We start from the raw sequence: 23,540 nt of genomic DNA, 5'->3' as shown, positions 1-23,540 counted from the left end.
ATAAAAAAGGAACAATATAAACTACAGGCATTCACAGATGATTTGGTTTTTATCTTGGAAGACCTACAAGAAAATGAACTTAAACTAATTAGGAAAATAGAAGAATATTATGAAATTGCAAGACTGAAAATAAATAAAGAAAAACCAAAACAATAGTGAAAAATGTTACAGACATACAGAAAAAAGAACTAATGAGGAAAACAGATAGTCAAGAAAGTTAAATATTTAGGAATTCAATTAATGGGAAGGTGTAACAATTAAAGAAGATAATTATTATACATTGGCACAACAAATTAAAAAGGATTTGGAGAAATAGAAAAATCTACAATTATCATTGATGGGAAGAGTAGCCACTATAAAAATGAATATCTTGCCAAGATTAATATATTTATTTCAAACAATAAATCTGGAAAATGTATTTATTCCAAAACAGGAAAAATATTTTGAAGAATTAAATAAAACAATATTAAAATATATTTGGCAAGGGAAAAAAGCAATAAGAAGTCTGAAAATGTTGCAAGTTTCTAAAAATAGAGGTGGTTTTGGGTTACCACATTGGGATTTATCCACATATTACTGATATAGAGCAGAGGAGGTCGGCAACCTTAAACACTCAAAGAGTCACAAAGGTCCTAAACGGAAGTCCCCCATTCAATTCTGGAACCAACTGAAAGTCCAGTTCCCCCTTATAGTGTCCTTGTAATGTGATATCCTTTTTCCTCTACCTGTCCTAACCAAGAGCCCTATCAATTGTGGTGCTGACCAGCGACAAGGAGCTGCAGCAGAGGGATGAAAGAGCAACATATGGCTCCAGAGCTGCGGGTTGCTGACCCCCGATATAGAGAATGCTACCAGATATAAAGAGGTTTTAAATGAAAAGGGGGAACTTAAAACTAAGCAGGAACTGAGTGAGCAAGGGATTGAGATAACATGGTGGTCATATGTGCAGATACAATCTACATATGAGGATGTTAAAATGTATGGTTTGTATGAAGGACTAACAGAATTAGATCAGATATTAACAAGGACAGCTGAAAAATTAATAAAGAAAATATATAGCTACTTGTTAAGTATTAAGATGGAAGAGGAACAAGTAAGAGAGATAATGATAGTATAGACTAAAATCTTTAGCTATTCGATTGAGTTAGATCAATGGCAGAAATGGGATAGAAATTATAAATTAACAATGTCTACTGCATGTTTTATAGATGGCATTTTCCACCCCCAAGGCTAGCAAAGATGTTTAAGGATAAATCTCCAAAATGTTGGAAATGTCATCAGACACTTGGTTCATACTATCATAAGTGGTGGACATGTCAAAAAGTGAAAAAATATTGGACAAAAATACATACATGGCTGGGAAAAATGATAAAACAACATATAGATTGGAAACCAGAGACATTTGTATAGTTGATTTTACATGCAGCAATGTCAGGTAATGAGGATTTAATAGCTGCTAACTGATGTAAGGTTGGAAGCTGTAAATTGTAAACTGATGCAATAAGTATGATTAAGCAATACATGTATCACCAGTTTAAGACTCTGCTGGGGTGGAAACTCTAGTGAGGTGTCTATATATAAGTGGCCATTAAAGGGTATTTCTCTCTCTCATCATGTATCTCATTTCTATCCTTGTGTCCACAGCTGACTGGTAAGGAATTTTATCTACCATGTGTATGTATGTGTGTGTGTGTGTGTGTGTGTGTGTGTGTGTGTATGTATGTATGTATGTATGTATGTATGTATGTATGTATGTATAAACCACTATTAATTGTATAAAGATTCTGTGTGCTGTGTGCTCTGTATTGCTCCTGGGTTTATCTCACATTAATAGTCATGCTACCAAAACTCCGACAAGCGAGAATAGTATTTGTACAACAATAGAAAAGTGAAGATGATGATGTGATTAGAAACATATTAGAATGTGCAGAAATGGATAAGCTAACACTTACAATAAAGGAAAAGAAAGAAACTGAATACTTTTTGACATGGGACTTATGACTAGCTGACAAAAATGGGAGCTGGAAATAAGGAAATATATGGAAGGATCAGTGATATAAGGAAGATAATTTGGTTAAACTATTATTATTATTATTATTTGCAACAACAGAATTGTATCACAGCGGCCAGTTGTTTCGTCGGATTTGGCATTGATTACTAGTCAGGCCCCACCTAGGGGTCCAGGACGTCATAATGTATTTTTGTAATATGCGTGCAGATCCAAGCAGTGCGGCTTTTTGCATTTGACTGATGGTGATTTTGTCAATTTTTAACTGTTTTAAATGTAATTCCAGTGCTTTTGGAATAGCACCCAGTATGCCAATTACCACTGGAATTACCACTGCTAGTTTGTGCCATTATCGTTGAATTTCTATTATTAAGTCCTGGTATTTCGCGATTTTTTCATATTCCTTCTTGTCGACCCTGCTATCACCTGGTATTGTATGATTGTAACCTTATTTTTCTCAACCAGTGTGATGTCTGGTGTATTATGCGCCAGTATTTTGTCTGTTTGTATGCGAAAATCCCACAAGATCTTGACCATCTGATTTTCAGTGACTTTTTCAGGCTGATGTTCCCACCAGTTTGTTGCTGTTTTAATATTATAATTTTTGCACAAATTCCAATGGATCATTTGTGCTACTGAATTGTGCCGCAATTTATAATAAGTCTGTGCGATTTTTTTACAGCAGCGGAGTATGTGATCAACAGTTTCATCAGCTTCTTTGCAAAGTCTGCATTTGGCATCATCAGAGGATTTTTCGATTTTGGCCTTAATGGCATTTGTGCGGATAGCTTGTTCTTGCGCAGCCAGGATTAGTGACTCTGTTTCTTCCTTTAATGTACCTGTTGTTAACCATAACCAAGTTTGTTCACTGTCCACTTTATCTTTTATTTTTTCCAGAAATTGGCCATGCAGTGCTTTGTTCTGCCAACTCTCCATTCTTGATTTTATCACTTCTTTTCTGTATTCTTGTTTCGTCTGTTGGGTCTTCAGTAGATTTTTGTTCTCTACTTCGATTAATAGATGTTCTTGACTTTCTTTTAAATAATCAGCCAGTGCATGTTTTTCTTCTTCAACTGTTTGCTTCACTTGTAATAATCCTCTGCCACCTGATTTTCGGGGCAGATATAGTCTATCAGTATCACCACGTGGATGTAAACTGTAGTGCATTGTCATTAGTTTCCTGGTTTTTCGGTCCAAAAGGTCCAAATCAGCTTGTGTCCAGTTAACTATACCAGCTGTGTATCTTATAACTGGTATTGCCCAGGTATTTATGGCCTTGATTGTATTTCCACCATTCAATTTAGATTTCAAAATTTTCCTAACTCTGTTGGTGTACTCTCGTCTGACAATAGCTTTTACTTCTCCATGCTTGATGTTATCCAACTGCAGAATGCCAAAGTATTTGTAGGCTTCATTTTTGTTGGATTTAATTAGTTGGCCATTGGGCATTTCAATTCCCTCACATGCAGTGATTTTGCCCCTTTTTATGGATACAGTGGCGCATTTTTCCATGCCAAACTGCATTGTAATATCGGTGCTGAATACTCGGACTGTGTTTGTCAATGATTGGATTTCTATTTCTGACTTTTCATAAAGTTTCAAATAATCCATATATAGTAAATGCGAAATTTTTTCAGCTTCTTTGGCTGTTTGGTAGCCTAATTTCATTTTTTTAAAGATTACTGATAGTGGGATCATCGCGATGATGAAGAGAAGAGGTGAAAGTGAATCACCCTGGAAAATTCCTCGCTTGATATTAACCATTCCGTAGATCTCATTCCCTACTGCCAACTCAGTTCTCCATTGTTTCATCGCCTTTTCAGTAAAGGATGTAATATTTTTGCTAATGCCAGTTGTTTCTAAGCATTTTATGATCCATCTATATGGCAGTGAGTCAAATGCCTTTTTTTAATCAATCCAGACCATATTCAAGTTCATTTTTCTGTTCTTACAATTTTCTAACATCATTTTATCAATTAGGAGCTGATCTTTTGTGCCCCTGCTCCTTCTTTTGTTGCCTTTTTGCTCTACTGGCAAGATGTTGTTTGTTTTCAAATAAACCATCATGTTATCTGCAATAATGCCTGTGAGCAATTTGAAGGTTGTTGGCAAGCATGTTATTGGTCTGTAGTTTTCAGGTGTTGTTCCTTTAGTTGCATCTTTCTGAATCAAGTATGTTTTTCCAGTTGTCAACCATTCATCAATTTGGCCCTTTTGTAAAATTTCATTCAGTTGCCTGGCCAATATTGCATGTAAACTGGTCAGATATTTGAGCCAGAAACCATGTAATTGGTCCTTTCCAGGTGATGTCCAATTCTTTACCTTTTTTACACGATTTTTGACCATCTCAGTTGTTATTTCTAATACTTGCATTTGTTTGTTGCCAATGCTTTTCTCAAAGTCATGTATCCACTTTGCTTCCTTATTGTAGTCCTTTGCATTTTTCCACAATTCTTTCCAGAATTCAACTGTGGCCTGCTTTTCTGGTTTTTCACTTTTGGTGTCACCATTCACATTAAGACTTTGATAAAAACGCCGTTGGTCTGATCGAAATTGCTGATTTTGTTTATATTGGATGATTCGTGTCTCATATCTTTCAATTTTTCTAGCTGTTGGTGTTATCCGCTGTTTTACAATCTCTACAGCTTCATTGATGTTTCTTGTATCCAATCTATATCTTCTGATTAGCCGATCTATGGTTTTGTTGTTTTTAAGCCATTGCTCATGCATGTTCTTTAAGTTACTAGCATCTGCCCTTAATTTTTTGACTTTTTGTTCTAATCGGATTTTCCACTTTGGCTTTGATGCTTTTTCTGTTGTGTGACTAGGTACTTTGATTTTAATGCCTAGTTCATTAGTGACTATTACAGCTGCGCTGTACATTAACTGGTTCGTTTCCAAGATGGATCCCGATTCAATTGTTGAAAATACTGCATTAACCATTTTCATGATAGGGGCCAAAATTTTCTTAGGCACAGTTTTTAGTTTTGGTAAACGTTGCCTTTCCTCATTAAGCAGAAAATGCTCCATGATCTTATCCTTCAATTCTTTTTGTTTTTGAGTTAGTTGGTTCAGTGATAACTGGTTCTAGTGGTGGTAGTGTTATTTCTTCCCCGAGAGCTTCTTTTGGGAGTTCTATTATAATGTCTTTAGTTGTGTCTTGAATATCAGTTATTTCCGCTTGTGATATTGTTTTTTTGGTTTTGCAATTTGCCTGAATTTCCTCAAGTTCAACTTCACTAAACACTTTATTCCGTATAATAAATCGCCTTTGATCTGCTAGTCATTGTTCACTAACATTTGAATCTGGATATTGTTCTTTCCATAATTCATACATTCGCTTTAAATAACCTCTTTTTTCTGCCTCTGAGTTGTAGTAACAGGTCATTATGGCACGGTTTTATCTGCACTATATTTTTGTCGTTTTGTTGGCTGGTCCACTTGTAGCCCACTTGTCGACGGATGTCCAGGGACCCCAACATCCGCCACGGCCCTTGTTAACCCGTGCGATGACCGATGCGGTATAACATTTTTATTCATTTCTTTCACCATATTGTATGGGTTGGCAGGGTTTTTTTATGGGACCAGTTGCCAACCTGACCCCAACCCTCCTCCTTCCTCATCCGGGGTTGGGACCGGCAACGGCGGAGTTGTTGTTGTTATTATACTTTATTCATTAAACATGAAACTCAGTCAACTGAACATTCAAAAATGCATCACAAATACCACTGACTGCTATTAATGGTTGATACCAGTTGCTGCCAGTGTCAAATAAACAATATTCCAAGTAGCACAATTTTTTGCACTTCCACTGGTGTTATTGCAGAAAGCTGCAATTTGTTGATGTGTCTTATAAAATTCTTGGACATGGTACCAAGTGCCCCGATGACAATGGGTATCACTGTTACATGTTTCATACATAATCTGGTAGTTTCGATGGCCATGTTGTGGTTTTTCATAATTTTTTCCAGTTCTTTTTCTTCAACTCTGGCATTTTCTGGTACCCCGATGTCAATAAATTGTATGTTTTGGCCCTCTACAACCATGATATTTGGCGTGCTGTGTTCCAAATGATGATCTCACTGTATTTGAAAGTCCCACAAGATCTTCACCTTCTCATTTTCGGTAACTTTTTCCACTTTGTGTTCCCATGACTTTTTGGATATAGGTAAGTCATATTTTTTACTTAATGACCAGTGGATTTATTTAGCAACTTGGTCGTGTCTAATTTTGTAATCAGTTTGTGCAATTTTGCTGCATTCACATATTAAATGTCAAACAGTTTAAACTTTGTTGTTGCAGTCAGCAGTTTGGATTGTCAGTGGATTTTTGTATCTTTGTTTCATGACATTAGTTTGCAGTGTTCGTTCTTGAGTAGCCAGTATTAAACCTTCCGTTTCTTTCTTGTGGTTCCCATCTTAAGCCATGTCCATGTCAAGTTGTCATCACATTTTCCTTCAATGTTTTTCAAGTACTGTCCATGCAAAGCTTTGGTTTTCCATCTATTTAATCTGTTATCCAGCTGTTTTTCCTTATATTCTGCCTCTGTTTCTGTTTATACTGTTCTCCATTTTCACAGCCAGTAGCAATTTTTCTGTACTTTGTTTCACATAATCACTCAAACTTCATTTTTCTTCTTCCACAGTTTGATGGATTTGCAATAGCCCATGTCCCCTATTTTTTGTGGCAGGTACAACTTGTCGATGTCACTTCATGGATGAAAACCGTGATACCTATTTAAAAGTTTGCACATTTTCCGGTCCAAGTTTTCCACTTCAGCCAAAGTCCAGTTGATGATTCCAGCTGAGTAGTGTATCACTGGAACTGCCCATGTATTAATGGCTTTAATTATGTTTCCAGAATTCAGCTTTGATTTTAATATTTTGTGGACCCTCCTGATGTATTCCTTTTGCATTGATTCTTTGACTTTTCCATTCAAGATGTTATCTGCTTCCTATATGCCTAGGTATTTGAAACCGTCATCCTTTGCTAATGTTTTCACTATGCTTCCATTTCCCAGTTCTATTTCTTCAATTTTTTGCATTTTTCCTAGCTGCATGGATTGAAAAGCACATTTTTCAAGTCCAAAGTTCATTTTGATGCCACTGCTGAACAGTTGAACTGTGTTGAGTATTGATTTAAGTTCAGTGAGGCTTTTCACATGCATTTTTAAGTCATCCATGTATAGCTGATGGTTTATCTTGCCAAGTTGGCTTGAGATTTGGTTTTGTGTTTCGTAGGATTATTGTCAGTGGAATTAATGCAATGCTGAACAGTAGTAGTGAAAGTGAGTCCTTCTGGAAGATTCTTTGTCTGATTTTGATTTCACCAATTTTCTCCCCATTTGCTGTTAGAACTGTTTTCCATTTTTGCATATTTGCTTTCAAAAATTTTGCTGATTCCAAAGCAAAAATTAACACCAGACAGGTGTTAATCCAGCTGTGGGGTAATGAGTCAAATGCCTTCTTGTAATCAATCCACGCTATATTTAAATTTGTTTTTCTTCATTTTGCATTTTTAGTTCCATTTTGTCTATGAGCAGCTGATCTTTTGCTTCTCTTGATTTTTTAGAATTTCCTTTTTACTCAAACTTTTTTCCATCAGATGATTGAATACTGAATTTGTCAGTATTCTTGTAAAAAGTTGGAATTTTATTTTAAATAATTATTTTAAATTATTTTAAATAATTATTTTAAATTATTTTAAATAATTATTTTAAATTATTTTAAATAATTATTTTAAATTATTTTAAATAATTATTTTAAATTATTTTAAATAATTATTTTAAATTATTTTAAATTATTTTAAATTATTTTAAATTATTTATTTTAAATTATTTTAAATTATCTATCTATCTATCTATCTATCTATCTATCTATCTATCTATCTATCTATCTATCTATCTATCTATCTATCTATCTCCACCTCCCCATCTGAAAAGAAATCTGTTCCAAATGCAAAACACAATTAGAGGAGAGGAGATTCAGTTTCTGTTTTACTTTCATAGCAGGAAGCAAGTTTATTACAGAACAGTTGAGCTAAGCCATGCCCAGGTTCCTTTCTGTCTCCTTCTTGCTCACACAACAAATACTGTTTGAGTTTCCAAACACCTCTCAACTCTCTCACATACTGACAGGACACTAGCCAGATGAATACTGATGGATTCTGGTAGGCAGAAGCAGATTTTTTTCCCTTTATTTTTCTCCTCAGTTCTGATGAATCTGTTCCTTCTACTGTACTGAGTTTTAAAGGAGGCATGCCTGACAACACCAGTTAAAGGGAAAAGAGGCAAAAAAGGCAGAAAAACACTTACAGGTACAATTAGGAAAACATAAGGCAAGCTGCAGACTATCATCAAACTCATCCCCAAGTCAGTAGAGAGGCTGTAAAAAAGTATACATCTAATAACCCCTACATTAATCAGTCAGAAATAAGATCAGTGCCATGGACTAATAAGTATTTGTCTCTGGTTGAACCTCAAATTGATTACTCCAGGGACAAGGTTGTTGATCTTGAACACCAGTTACCTTATGCCTGGTGCTGTGCTGTACCCTGAACCCTTACACAGCCTTGTTACCCACCAGCATCCAATGGCAAAGCACTTTCTTTCTGCTGTCCAGAAGTACAATGGATGCTTCCAAGTGACATCTTTTGGAGCCAGAGAGGTGAAGGAGGGAAATTTTATGCCAATATTCAAAGTACAGGGGGAGGTCTACTACTGGATAGGGGGTATCATGGCAGGGCCTCAGCAGCAGCCTTCATTTCTTCAGATATACTTTGTTAGTGATGATGACAATGAGAGGGACATCTGTTGTGGAATCTACCCAGGCATTAATGCACACTTGCTAGCCAACTGCAGAAGTTGCTGTGTGAACACAAGAATATTCTGGAATTTAAGGCTGATGTTGATTCTATTCCTAAGGGCCACAAGGACTTCCAAGTGGTGATTAACAACAATAGGAAGTCTTCTGGAGAGCACCAAGGTCGTTTCAATTCCCACATGACTACAGAAATTGCTGTTCTCATTGTCAGCCAGGATTTTGAGAAGAGAGATATTGTTCTCCACAGCAGAGACAACAGTTACAAATCAGTGAGACACACTGTGCCTATGACACTCTCCAGTACCCTCTGATGTTCTGCCATGAAGATGGCTGTAACATCAATATACCTCAGTGTGACCCAAACACCAAGGTTCCTCTCAAGAAGACCATGTCTGCTGTTGCCTTTTATAGCTACAGGACAATGGAGAGTGATGGTGAACAATGCTACCCACTGCTGTTCCTGTTCTGTAGTGAAGCACAGGTATCCAATTGACTAATAATAATAATAATAATAATAATAATAATAATAATAATAATAACAACAACAACAACAACAACTATGCCACATAGTTGGATCATAAAATGCTTAGAAACAACTGGCATTAGCAAAAATATTACATCCTTTACTGAAAAGGCAATGAAACAATGGAGAACTGAGTTGGCAGTAGGGAATGAGAGCTACGGAATGGTTAATATCAAGCGAGGAATTTTCCAGGGTGATTCACTTTCACCTCTTCTCTTCATCATCGCAATGGTCCCACTATCAGTAATCTTAAAAAAAATGAAATTAGGCTACCAAACAGCCAAAAAAGCTGAAAAAATTTCGCATTTACTATATATGGATGATTTGAAACTCTATGGAAAGTCAGAAATAGAAATCCAATCATTGACAAACACAGTCCGAGTATTCAGCACCGATATTTCAATGCAGTTTGGCATGGAAAAATGCGCCACTGTATCCATAAAAAGGGGCAAAATCACTGCATCTGAGGGAATTGAAATGCCCAATGGCCAACTAATTAAATGCAAAGAAAATGAAGCCTACAAATACTTAGGCATTCTGCAGTTGGATAACATCAAGCATGGAGAAGTAAAAACTATTGTCAGGCGAGAGTACACCAACAGAGTTAGGAAAATTTTAAAATCTAAATTGAATGGTGGAAATACAATCAAGGCCATAAATACCTGGGCAATACCAGTTATAAGACACACAGCTGGCATAGTTAACTGGACACAAGCTGATTTGGACCTTTTGGACCGAAAAAACCAGGAAACTAATGACAATACACTACAGTTTACATCCACGTGGTGATACTGATAGACTATATCTGCCCCGAAAATCAGGTGGCAGAGGATTATTACAAGTGAAGCAAACAGTTGAAGAAGAAAAACATGCACTGGCTGATTATTTAAAAGACACTCAAGAACATCTATTAATCGAAGTAAAGAACAAAAATCTACTGAAGGCCCAACAGACAAAACAAGAATACAGAAAAGATGTGATAAAATCAAGAATGGAGAGTTGGCAGAACAAAGCACTGCATGGTCAATTTCTGGAAAAAATAAAAGATAAAGTGGACAGTGAACAAACTTGGTTATGGTTAAAAACAGGTACATTAAAGAAAGAAACAGAGTCACTAATCCTGGCTGCGCAAGAACAAGCTATCCGCACAAAAGCCATTAAGGCCAAAATCGAAAAATCCTCTGATGATGCCAAATGCAGACTTTGGCAAGAAGCTGATGAAACTGTTGATCACATACTCAGCTGCTGTAAAAAAATCACGCAGACTGATTATAAATTGCGGCACAATTCAGTAGCACAAATGATCCATTGGAATTTGTGCAAAAATTATAATATTAAAACAGCAACAAACTGGTGGGAACATCAGCCTGAAAAAGTCACCGAAAATCAGATGGTCAAGATCTTGTGGGATTTCCGTATACAAACGGACAAAATACTGGCACATAATACACCAGACATCACACTGGTTGAGAAAAATAAGGTCACAATCATAGACATCGCAATACCAGGTGATAGCAGGGTCGCCGAGAAGGAACATGAAAAAATCGCAAGATACCAGGACTTAAAAATCGAAATTCAACGACTATGGCACAAACCAGCAGTGGTAATTCCAGTGGTAATTGGCACACTGGGTGCTATTCCAAAAGCACTGGAATTACATTTAAAACAGTTAAAAATTGACAAAATCACCATCAGTCAAATGCAAAAAGCTGCACTGCTTGGATCTGCACGCATATTACGAAAATACGTTACGACGTCCTAGGCCCCTGGGTGGGGCCCGACTAGTAACCAATGCCAAATCCGGCGAAACAACTGGCCGCTGTGATACAATTGTACAATAATAACAACAACAACAACAACAACAACAATAATAATGTAACCTTAAAAAAAATGAAATTAGGCTACCAAACAGCCAAAGAAGCTGAAAAAATTTCGCATTTACTATATATGGATGATTTGAAACTCTATGGAAAGTCAGAAAGAGAAATCCAATCATTGACAAACACAGTCCGAGTATTCAGCACCGATATTTCAATGCAGTTTGGCATGGAAAAATGTGCCACTGTATCCATAAAAAGGGGCAAAATCACTGCATGTGAGGGAATTGAAATGCCCAATGGCCAATTAATTAAATGCAAAGAAAATGAAGCCTACAAATACTTAGGCATTCTGCAGTTGGATAACATCAAGCATGGAGAAGTAAAAAACTATTGTCAGGCGAGAGTACACCAACAGAGTTAGGAAAATTTTGAAATCTAAATTGAATGGTGGAAATACAATCAAGGCCATAAATACCTGGGCAATACCAGTTATAAGATACACAGCTGGTATAGTTAACTGGACACAAGCTGATTTGGACCTTTTGGACCGAAAAACCAGGAAACTAATGACAATGCACTACAGTTTACATCCACGTGGTGATACTGATAGACTATATCTGCCCCGAAAATCAGGTGGCAGAGGATTATTACAAGTGAAGCAAACAGTTGAAGAAGAAAAACATGCACTGGCTGATTATTTAAAAGAAAGTCAAGAACATCTATTAATCGAAGTAAAGAACAAAAATCTACTGAAGACCCAACAGACGAAACAAGAATACAGAAAAGAAGTGATAAAATCAAGAATGGAGAGTTGGCAGAACAAAGCACTGCATGGCCAATTTCTGGAAAAAATAAAAGATAAAGTGGACAGTGAACAAACTTGGTTATGGTTAACAACAGGTACATTAAAGAAAGAAACAGAGTCACTAATCCTGGCTGCGCAAGAACAAGCTATCCGCACAAATGCCATTAAAGCCAAAATCGAAAAATCCTCTGATGATGCCAAATGCAGACTTTGCAAAGAAGCTGATGAAACTGTTGATCACATACTCCGCTGCTGTAAAAAAATCACGCAGACTGATTATAAATTGCGGCACAATTCAGTAGCACAAATGATCCATTGGAATTTGTGCAAAAATTATAATATTAAACAGCAAAAAAAACTGGTGGGAACATCAACCTGAAAAAAGTCACCGAAAATCAGATGGTCAAGATCTTGTGGGATTTTCACATACAAACAGACAAAATACTGGCGCATAATACACCGGCATCACATTGGTTGAGAAAAATAAGGTCACAATCATAGACATCGCAATACCAGGTGATAGCAGGGTCGCTGAGAAGGAACATGAAAAAATCGCAAAATACCAGGAGTTAAAAATTGAAATTCAACGACTATGGCACAAACCAGCAGTGGTAATTCCAGTGGTAATTGGCACACTGGGTGCTATTGCAAAAGCACTGGAATTACATTTAAAACAGTTAAAAATTGACAAAATCACCATCAATCAAATGCAAAAAGCCGCACTGCTTGGATCTGCACGCATATTACGAAAATACGTTACAACGTCCTAGGCCCCTGGGTGGGGCCCGACTAGTAACCAATGCCAAATCCGGTGAAACAACTGGCCACTGTGATACAATTGTATAATAAAGTTAGATTCAGTTAAGTCTTGATTACTAGGGGAAAAATGGTATGATGAAGGATATAGTCAAATAAAGGAGGGATAATGATAATAATGTATATGTATGTATGTATGTATGTATGTATGTATGTATGTATATATATATATATATATATGTGTGTGTGTGTGTGTGTGTGTGTGTGTGTGTGTGTGTTCTGACCCCACCTTTCCCGTTCAAAAACTACAGCCAAACAGAACTTCAAAGGAAATATTTTTATCAGTCCCGGCTTTTGCTGGCTGCGAGCCCAAAATAAACATAGATAAATTCTCTGGCAAAAAGTTAAACAGCAAATGCAAAAACAAACTCTTACAGCAAACCACTTCTCCAAGTTGGTTTTCTCTGAATCATGAACACGAACAGGGAACCTTGACTAGAACAGGAACAGAACGGAATAGAACGGAATGAACGTTGAGTTCTGCAACTAGGGCGTGGCACCATCAGTCTTTTATCCGCAGGAGATCCTTAACGAGCCACAGCTGCTTGTTATCCTCTCCTGTGAGCATCCTGAAACCACTCACAGGAGGTTTCTGTGTCAGAGTCTGATAGCAGCTCCAAAGGCTCCTACCGAGCCACAACATGTATGTATGGGTACAATATAAGGAAATGAGATGTAAATTGTAAACAGTGATTTGGAAAGGATAGAAAACTTTGTTATTAAATATTATGGATGTTTAGCTAGAATAGGATATAAGGATTTAGTGTCATTGGAGGATTTTAGAAATAGTAAATGAAATGCCAGTATGTGGTTATGTATTAAATCTTGGTATATTTTATGATGAAGGACGTTTAAACAACTACAGTCAAATGAAAATGGATGTATGATGATGGTAACATGTATAAATATCTGAGTGAAAACACTTGAGTTAATATGAATTATGCTTGATGACTGTGGAAGAAATGCACGAAAGTCTTTTGTAACCAACTGATACACTTTCTACAGTATGTAAAAAGGAAGATTTTATGTATTCTGTTTGTTTTGAAAATTAAAAATAAAAAAACTTTATAAAAAAGAAAGAAGATGGAAGTTAGAAAGAGATATCAATAGAGGAAATCTTAAAGAGGAGAATTGTTAAAGCAGAGGATGTTAAGTATCATTGTGATTATGTTATTGCACTATTACTATTATGATGAATGTTATAACAAGAATAAATACTATGTCTGATGAAATGTTTCTGTATCCAGACCAAACACTGTTTGATGAAAATTGGATTGAATATAAATAAAACCGATAAAAACATTTTTTTTAAAAAGGGAAATGACGAACGGAGCTCAGGCAATGAGCAAGAACTTATTCCTCCTGATCCCTGAGCATGAAGAATGGAGAGGTGGAAACAGCGAAGGCCAACCCAATGACTCAGGATGAGAGCCCCCTGTTCCTCTTCACAAGGCACAGCTGGGGACTGAGACTTAAGAAGATACTGTGGGGAGGGGCATTTGTTTGTTTGCCCCGCACATGTGTGCTAGTCATTTCCATCTCTAGGGGCAGTGCTCATCTCCGTTTCAAAGCCGAAGAGCCAGCGCTGTCTGAAGATGTCTCTGTGATCATGTGGTTGGCATGACTAAATGCTGAAGGCGCATGGAGCGCTGTTACTTTCCCACCAAAGTGGTCCCTATTTTTCTACTTGCATTTTTACATGCTTTCGAACTGCTAGGTTGGCAGAAGCCGAGGCAAGTAATGGGAGCTCACTCCATTACACAGCACTAGAGATTCAAACAGTTGAACTGCCAACCTTCTGATTGCACAAGCTCAACATCTTGGCCACTGAGCCACTGCCTCCCTCACAATTGCATCTATGAAACCAAACTATGGACTTAATATCCTCCTACAGCAGACATGGGCATTTTACAGTACAGAACACATCTGGCCTTTTGACACTACCTGAGTGGCCCATAGCAGTGGGAAGGAATGGGGGCAGCAATGGTAGCCCTCTACAACAGTTCCAGTTTCTCATGCAACCCTTTGGGAAAATTGTCCACCTACGGTCTACAATGTAAAACTTTTTCTATGGGAGTATATGGAAATTTACTTAATCAGAAAATCACTGGAAAAGGGCGTAAGTAATAAATTACATTAGAAATGGGATACTTATCAGAATAGATAATGCTAAGCAGCCCGGACAAATATTAAAGAATTTTTAAAAGAATCTACATGAAGATTCATCTTTTTTCTATCAAAGGCTTAAAAGCATATAGATTTTGATTTAATGTAACTAGAAAAGAGAACAAGTTTCAAAAGAAATATAGTGTTGTACAAAAAAACCTCTTACCTTTCAGATACTTCTTCAATTGGCATTGATTGGCTCTTCATTGATCCTGTCAGAGTCTCTTCAGCTCTTGAAGCACTTGTACTCAAATCACATTCTTCCATTTCAACATCTTGTACTCCAATAGTCTTGCAACATTGCATGTTGCTATTGTCCTCCGGTTCTACCACAACAAGCTCTGCATTCTTAGTTTTATTAACTGGTTGAAGAAAAGCATCCAATTTTTGGTCCCTTGAGTCAGTACGGATCATCTGGCAAGCATAAATCTGCTCACTTCCTTGAATAGCTGAAGATTTCGCTGATTTAACAACTTCAGTGGAAGGGACGGTAATGGCTGGTAATAATGTCTTCATTGCAGAAAAATAGTGATGAAAGAATATTTTAATGTTTGTACAAATTAAAGTCCTTTCCAAGCTCTGCTTTACATGAAACCTACCTTAATTTTATATTACACAATTAAATTATTAATTTATATCAAGATAATGTATTTGGATTTTCAGTGAGTCCACAGATTTTCAATGATTTATCATAAGATGCAATACTGTTTCTTTATAAAATGAAGAAAAATCCTCTAAATAAAGGAGAATGTTATTTAGCTCAGAGTTGAAATGAGAGGTCCTTGGTGCTCTCTGAGCTTTCTTGCAGACATTTCATTACTAGTTAAGATCCTAACTTCGGTAATGAAACATCTGTAAGAAACAAACTCACTCAGAGAGCACCAAGGATCCCTCAAAGAGCTCTCTAACTGAATTGTGCACTTAGTTATGCAAATATTCAGCAAGAGAAGTGCTTCTCATACACAATATACTATAATCTAGTTTGGAATTATTTTCATAATATTATTATTAATAAAACATATATCATTACTCCTTTGGGAATAAAGAATCCACTTACTTGAGTGAAATACATCCTTGATGAATTGGAATCTAACAATTTGCTCTCTATATGTTGTTGTACACGCTCCAGGATGCTGTCTTCATGGAGGAAATGTACTTCATGCTTTGTAGGATGCACATTCACATCCACATTCGGAGGTGCAATCTCAAGACTATAAAACATTTTGAGAACAGTAAGTGTAAGTTGATCAGACGTGTTCAATTACAAACTTGCGTTGTAACCAGAACTGTGGTAGTATGTTTTTTTTCAAAACCAGAAGTAAATCATAACAATCCTTTAATCACATGACTGAGAGATATTTATTGTATAGCCCATTGTGCATTTTGAAACAAAACAGATACAACCAGAGGTGTATTCAGCAGGTTCTGACCAGTTCTGGAAAACTGGAAGTGGAAATTTTGAATAGTTTGGAGAAGTGGTAAATACCACCTCTGACTGGCCCCACCCTCATCTATTCTCTGCCTCCCGAGTCCCAGCTGATCAGGAGGAAATGGGGATTTTGCAGTAACCTTCCCCTGGAGTGGGGAGGGAATGGAGATTTTACAGTAACCTTCCCCTGCCATGCCCGCCAAGCCACACCCACAGAACGAGTAGTAAAAAAAAATTAATCCCACCACTGGATAAAACATTAATACAATAACATTCATTTACTGCAATTTATTTTGTGGCTTTTTTTCTTAAGGAAATCAGAAAAAAATACATAAGATGTTAAGTACAATAAGCAACTGTCAGAGTTCAAAATATCATCCAAAATTAAATCAGAGTCCAAGGCAAAGTATTGCTCAAGGTCCCAATTTATTAAGACTATTACTATAGGGAAGGGACCTAAAAATTTCAGCCCTAATTTCTTGCTAAGCATTCTTAACTTTATGTATTTGGTAGACAAGAAAACTTTATCCTCCACATGGAAGGAGGGTTGGAGTGATTGGTGCTTATCAGCTTGTTTCTTTGTACTCTTCTGCTGCTTCTGGCAGAGCTTTTTTCGTATTCTCCCACCTTTTAAGATTGTCCATTCAGTCAGAGACATGGAGGAGGGAGGCTCTCTGGGCAGTTCAGGCATGGGAACAAATTCCATGCTGCTGGTAACTTGAAAAGGCATTTTAAGGGCTTTGAGGTTTTTATGGTCAGTCCAGACCTCAAATAGCATGTCTCCCCCTCTAGGAAATATCTCCAGGTGAGTAGGGCTCACTGGACCGCATAGGCTTCTTTCTCCCAAAAGGCCCACCTTCTTTCTGTGGCAGTGAGTTTCTTGGAGACATAAGTACACGGCAAGAGTTGTCCCTCTTTGTTGTTTTGCAACAGCACTGCCACTACAGCCACATCATTAGCGTCTTCCATTCATCTCCTTCCTGATACGTATGCGGTAATACACCTCTTTCAAGTCCAGTTTGGTGAACACTTTGCCTTTAGCTAAGTTGTTCAACATGTCTTTCATGAGGGGGAGGGGGAGGTTTTTTTATGCAAACACAGTTGATTCTCAGGAAGTCAACACAGACACACACACATACATATGCACACGTCTTTCTTCTCTTTGAAAAGCACGGGGTGCTACTTCTGACTTGGCTGGTTGGATGAAGCCCTACTTCAAATTAATACTGATGTATTTCCTTAAGTCCACCATCGCTTAGGAGTCATGGAGTACATTTTTGGCTTTCAGTAGGGCTGCCCCAGGCATGAACTCTATCGTGGCAATTGGTGGGTCGGTGAGGGGGAGGAAATAATTGCAATCTTCCTCACTGAAAAACCCTGCCAGACCCCAGTATTCTTTTGGCATTTGCTGAATGCCTTGGAATTTAGTGTCTGCTGTGGGAACTGCAGGCTCTAGACAGTCTGTTTTAAGGGGTTCAATGGTGCCTGGTGGTCTTCTGGTTTTACAGGGGTAGTGGCCCAATGCCTAGGGTCAATTTTCAAATGCCGTCCTCCCATTTTATAGTATGTGCCCATTTGTCCAACCATACAAGCCCCAAGATGATTGATTCATTTATTTTTGGTGCTATGATGAATCTAAAAAGTTCATAGTGGCGCCCTATCTGCAACTTCACCAAGTTGGTAATTAGCTTGGTGGTGGCCCCTCCAATTAGCGTCCTGTCCACTTGCTCAAGCTGAATGGGATTGGCTAAGGATCTTGTGCCTATGCCCAGCTGCTTCCTGATGGACATGCTGATTAAGCACGACTGCCTCAACTTCCCCTTCTACCCCAGTCTTGGGCACTATGAGTTTGGCTTTGATGGCAAAGGGGCAGATGGGTGCACTTATCACCCGCTGCTTTTTTCCTCCTCTGAACTGGGAGGGGTTTCTCCATCTGGCGGAGTCTCTGTCTCCTCAGACTGGGCATCGGATCCTTCTGTTTGTTGGGTGAGACAACTGTTTTCAGGGAGGTTTGGGGGTCCTTTTTTGTCTCACTGGCGGCTTGGGTGCACACTAGTGGGACTGGGGCTGGGGCCAAGCATTCAGATTCTCCGTGTCCATGTTGACCACACTGGTAACATTTTATTGCTTCTGCAGACTTGGTGGCAGGCGTTTTGGCTTGCTTCATTTGTCTTCAGTGATCCAAAGTTCTTCTAGCCGGCTTTTCGGCAGTGGGCTTTCGATGACGGTGAAATTTGTGATCAAGAATGACCTGCGGTATTGTACCAATTCTGGATCTGTTCTGGCACTCCCCCTTATTGCTGCATGCTTTTCTCAGTTCAAGAATTAGGGCATCTTTGAATGTGTGCACAAGGAATCGTTCTGGCCAGTCCCTTAGTTTTTCGGGTGCCCTTCTAAATCCTAAACTAATTCCTTCACGGGGACAGCCAGCCTGTCGCAAACCTTGGATCTGCTCTTCTGCTTCCACTTGTTGGGCTACATTGCTAAATTGGATTCCGATCAGTCTGAACAAACCTGTCTGCATCTTCTAATTTAGAAGCCATCTCTTGTGGCAACTTTGCTACCTATTTCGCCACTTCCCCTTTATTCACCCATCAGTGAAATCATCTCTCAGTCAGAAGGGTATTGATCCTCAAATTGATCAATGTGCACCGAGAGTTGATTCAAGAAGTATGCTAGCTTCCCAGGGGTCCCTATCAAATGTTGCCTGAAATCGACAGGGCACAGGAGCTGGCGGGGCTGGTGCCTGGATTTGCCAGTGTGGTTGGGTGGGTGCTTGGGGGTGGAGCCCCCCTTGTGGCGGGTGCTCCCTGCGCTGAGGTTGGGCAGGAACCTGTTGGGGCATTGCGACTGGAATGCCCCTGCAGTGGTGGCTGGCCTGGAACCTGTTCAGGGGTCACTCCCTGGGGTTGTCCTCAGTTATCTGAAATGGTTCCATCTGCTGAGGAAGGGCAGGCATTCCTTGGTATTGTGCCCATCCATTTCCCAGGAAGAAAGCCCACTCTGGGGGACTTGACTTGCAGGCTGCAACCCAAACATCAGTGGCTGGCTAAGGGCCAAAATCTCCCCACCCCTCTGCTGCTGGTTGGGTTGATTTTCTCATCCCAGTTGATGGGCCGTCTGTGCCCCAGAGTGAAGGGGCACTGCTGTGGTATTATTCCAATGGTGAGGTTTTGGGCTGACCTGCTTTTCCATAAATCCCCACTCCATTGCGTTGCAGAGTCTCGACCTGGGAAGGCGAACATTGGCTGGGCCATGGTCTACCTGTGTGGTTCGGAGCTAAGGTAAGGGTTGATTCCACTCATGTTAAGCTGTCCGAATTGGTCTGGGAGGCTGGTCAGAGACTGACTGCGGTGAGACTGGCTGGGATCCCCAATCATCGGAGCGCCTGGTTGTGTCTACTCTGATCCCCTTCATTCGTGGCTGATCCCGCACCCACTTCTGGCTCCAACAGCAAATCCTTAGGGGAAATAAATCCCGTGGCTTCCATCTTGCAGAGTTTGGCCTGATTGCGAGGGATGCATAGGAGCCGGCTTTGCGCCTGGCTCCCAGCTGGCATTCCCCTCCTTCGTGGCTTCCACGGCTTCCACCATGGCTTTTGAAGGCAGGTAGATTATCTCGACAGATAGGCGATCCATCATCTGCTGCTTTCTCCGTGGGAGAATTATTGAATATTGAATAAATAGGAATTAATTTATTCATAAGAAGTAGTAGCAAGCATAGTTTCTGAGAATAAGACAACCAGCAAAATATTCACAACACAGTATTGTTATTTATAACTTTACAAATTAACAATAAATTTAAATTGTATTTTGAAATGGACAGGCAGATATAGATAAAACTGAAGCTGGCTAAAGCATTTGCAGCCAATGAAATTTGCAAAATTATATTCAAAGCAATAGATTACCCATGAACCATCACAACCACTAGTGAGAGGTCCAAAAGAAAAAGTGCTGGTCCACTTGGCAAAGAGATTCAGATCATAGCTGGGATCTGAAATTCCAGATTTAAGTCAGGATCCAGAAGACTCTTAATTACATTGTTTGTAAAGGAAGAACTATTCTACCAACACTTTTGAACATTCAAACAAAAACTTTTCCATTGTACATAACCACCTCCTTCTTATGCCGATTTAATTTCCATTCAATAATCCTTATCCAGTCAAATTCATATATCAAGCACTGGTCCTAACATCTACATTTTTGGATGTTAGGAAGGAAAGTCCTCCTCTTCTTGCCAAACTGAATTTCAATGGCAAAGTTATTTCTCAGTATTACCTTATATATAAAAATGGATACATGCTTTTGGGTAATAAGCAGCATATAGTCTCTATTGCTCTGCGCAAGGCAGTTGACTCTAACCAATCGATCTGGAAAGAGAATGGAAAACATTGTTTCAATTACTTTTCCAAATTATCCTTTTATAACCATTTCTGAAAAAGCTTAGCATTTATATTCAAAGAACCTATACCAAATATATAATACAAAATTAAATTTATGATTGTAAAATGTTCTTAACAATCGTATATAAATCATATCACATTCAACAAATATTCTTAAAGACATAGAAACTCAATGATTTGGAACCAAGATCTGTCCGTTTTTAATGACAATTAAGAGCCTTCTTATAAAAAGAATGATCTATTTAGCCCAAAATTATATTTTAATTAAGATCTAGTTATTTGGTAAACAACTTATATTTCTTTCTACATCACTGCGCATAATGATTCTGTCATGACTGTGATTTTTTTCTTCTTTATGATTTCTTTATTTATGATTTCTTTATTTATGATTTCTAGTATATAGTCAATCAATAGTTTACAGTTTTCATCTTTAGGCTCTCCTTACCCGGATCCTCACCCGGATTGTGTTGGGGCAATTGCTATTCTGTAAACCGCTTAGAGAGGGCTGAAAGCCCTATGTATTGTATTGTATTTATTTGTCTTGTATGCGCCCACTCCCGAAGGACTCCGGGCGGCTCACAATAGACAAGGGAAGGGTAAATAACTAGACAAAGACAACACTTTAAAAAACGCAACATTCACAGTTTCCGTGGGGCTGGATGTTTCACAAGCCCCCCAGCCTGCTGGGAGCAGCCAGGACTTGGTGGCTTTGCGGAAGGCCGGGAGGGTAGTAAGGGTCCGGATCTCCACAGGGAGGTCATTCCAGAGGGCTGGAGCTGCAACAGAGAAGGCTCTCCCCCGGGGAGTCGCCAGCCGACATTGGCTGGCGGATGGAATCCGGAGGAGACCTAACCTGTGAGATCTAATCGGTCTTATGGAGGTAATCGGCAGGAGGCGGTCTCTCAGGTACCCAGGTCCGATGCCATGTAGGGCTTTATAGGTAGTGACCCAGCACCTTGAAGCGGAATCCGGAGACTAATGGGTAGCCAGTGCAGCTCGCGGAGGATAGGTATAACGTGGGTGTACAGGGGTGCACCCACAATCGCTCGCGCGGCTGCGTTCTGGATTAACTGAAGTCTTCGAACACTCTTCAAGGGCAGCCCAATGTAGAGTGCGTTACAATAATCCAGTCTTGAGGGTCACAAGGGCGTGAGTGACTGTCTGAAGGGCCTCCCGATCCAGGTAGGGTCGCAATTGGTGCACCAGGCGAACCTGGGCAAAGGTCCCCCTGGTCACAGCCGACAAATGGTGTTCTAAAGTCAGCTGGGAATGCAGGAGGACTCCCAAATTGCGAACCCTCTCTGAGGGGCGTATAATTTCCACCCCCCCCAGCCTGAGAGATGAATAATTGGCCAATCTTTGGGAGGGAACATCAGAAGCCACTCAGTCTTGTCTGGATTGAGTGCCAACTTGTTTGCTCCCATCCAGACCCTAACAGCCTCCAGGCCTGGCACATCACTTCTACTGCTTTGCTGAGTTGGCACGGGCGGATAGATAAAACTGCATATCGTCCGGGTATTGGTGGGACTTAATCCCGTGCCGGCGTATGATCTCACCCAGCGGCTTCATGTAGATGTTAAATAGGAGGGGGGACAGGACCGAACCCTGCAGCCCCCATAGTTGAGGGGCCTTGGGGTCGACCTCTGCCCTCAGACCAACACGGACTGCGACCTGTCCGAGAGGTAGGAGAACCACCGAAGGACGGTGCCTCCCACTCCCACCTCTCGCAACCGTCGCAGAAGGATACCATGGTCGATGGTATCGAAGGCCGCTGAGAGGTCAAGGAGCACGAGGATAGAGGGGTGACCCCTATACCTGGCTCGCCAGAGATCATCGATCAGCGCAACCAAAGCTGTTTCCATGCTGTAACAGGCCTGAAACCGACTGATAGGAATCTAGATAATCGGTTTCATCCAAGGACCGTCGGAGTTGAGATGCCACCACTTTCTCAACAACCTTCCCAACGAAGGGAAGGTTGGAGACTGGATGATAGTTGCTCAAAATGGCTGGGGTCCAAAGATGGTTTCTTCAGGAGGGGTCTCACTACCGCATCCTTTAGGAGGAGCGGGAAAATTCCCTCCCGGAGAGAGAGGTGTTAACAATCATCTGGATCCAGCCACGTGTCACTTCCCTGCTGGTCGAGACCAGCCAGGAGGGGCACGGGGTCCAGTATACAGGTGGAGGCACTCACTGCTCCCATGGCCTTGTCCACTTCCTCAGGAGAAGCAAGTTGAAACTCAATCTCAAGACCTTCCCCGGTATCTCGGCTGGTACCGTGCAATTGGAGTCCAGCTCTGTCCGAATCCGAGCGACTTTATCCGTTAAATACTGAACAAATTCCTCAGCTCTTCCTTGTAAAGGGTCATCGCATCCCTCCCTTTCAAGAGGGAGCGGGTTCTAAACAAGGCGGCTGGGTGCGATTCAGCGGATGCAATAAGGGCGGCAAAATGGGAACATTTCGCCGCCCGTATTGTCACGAGATAGGCTCTGATAAAGGCTCTCATCAGTGCTCGGTCTGACTCAGATTTACTGGCCCTCCAGCGGCACTCTAGGCGTCTCTTTTGGCGCTTCATCTCCCGGAGTTCCTCGGTAAACCAAGGAGCCCTCCTGGATCCGCTGCCTCGGAGAGGTCACAAAGGCGCAATCCGGTTTAGAGCCCCGCCGCCGCGGTATTCCAAGCAGCGACTAAGGACTCCACTGGTTTGTGGACGATAGTGTCAGGTATTTCTCCAAGCACCGTCTGAAATCCC

The 23,540-nt window shown here is 39.9% G+C and overlaps 1 protein-coding gene across 2 annotated transcripts in view; it reads right to left on the bottom strand.

Moving 5' to 3' along the window:
• Window positions 1-23,540, bottom strand: part of MLH1 (mutL homolog 1) — a 98,204-nt gene that overhangs the window by 26,883 nt on the left and 47,781 nt on the right. The window contains exons 11-13 of one of the 2 annotated variants that reach the window (XM_032235185.1): window positions 20,666-20,742; window positions 16,017-16,170; window positions 15,126-15,469 (exon numbers count right to left, since the gene is read on the bottom strand). In XM_032235185.1, coding sequence (XP_032091076.1) covers window positions 15,126-15,469; window positions 16,017-16,170; window positions 20,666-20,742 — 575 coding nt within the window. Of the gene's footprint in view, window positions 1-15,125; window positions 15,470-16,016; window positions 16,171-20,665; window positions 20,758-23,540 lie in introns of both variants that reach the window. The other variant, XM_032235183.1, reaches the window with a different exon arrangement.

This window comes from Thamnophis elegans, chromosome Z (genome assembly GCF_009769535.1).
Source record: "Thamnophis elegans isolate rThaEle1 chromosome Z, rThaEle1.pri, whole genome shotgun sequence".
Taxonomy (NCBI): Eukaryota; Metazoa; Chordata; class Lepidosauria; order Squamata; family Colubridae; genus Thamnophis; species Thamnophis elegans.
This window is presented reverse-complemented; position numbering and strand designations above follow the sequence as displayed.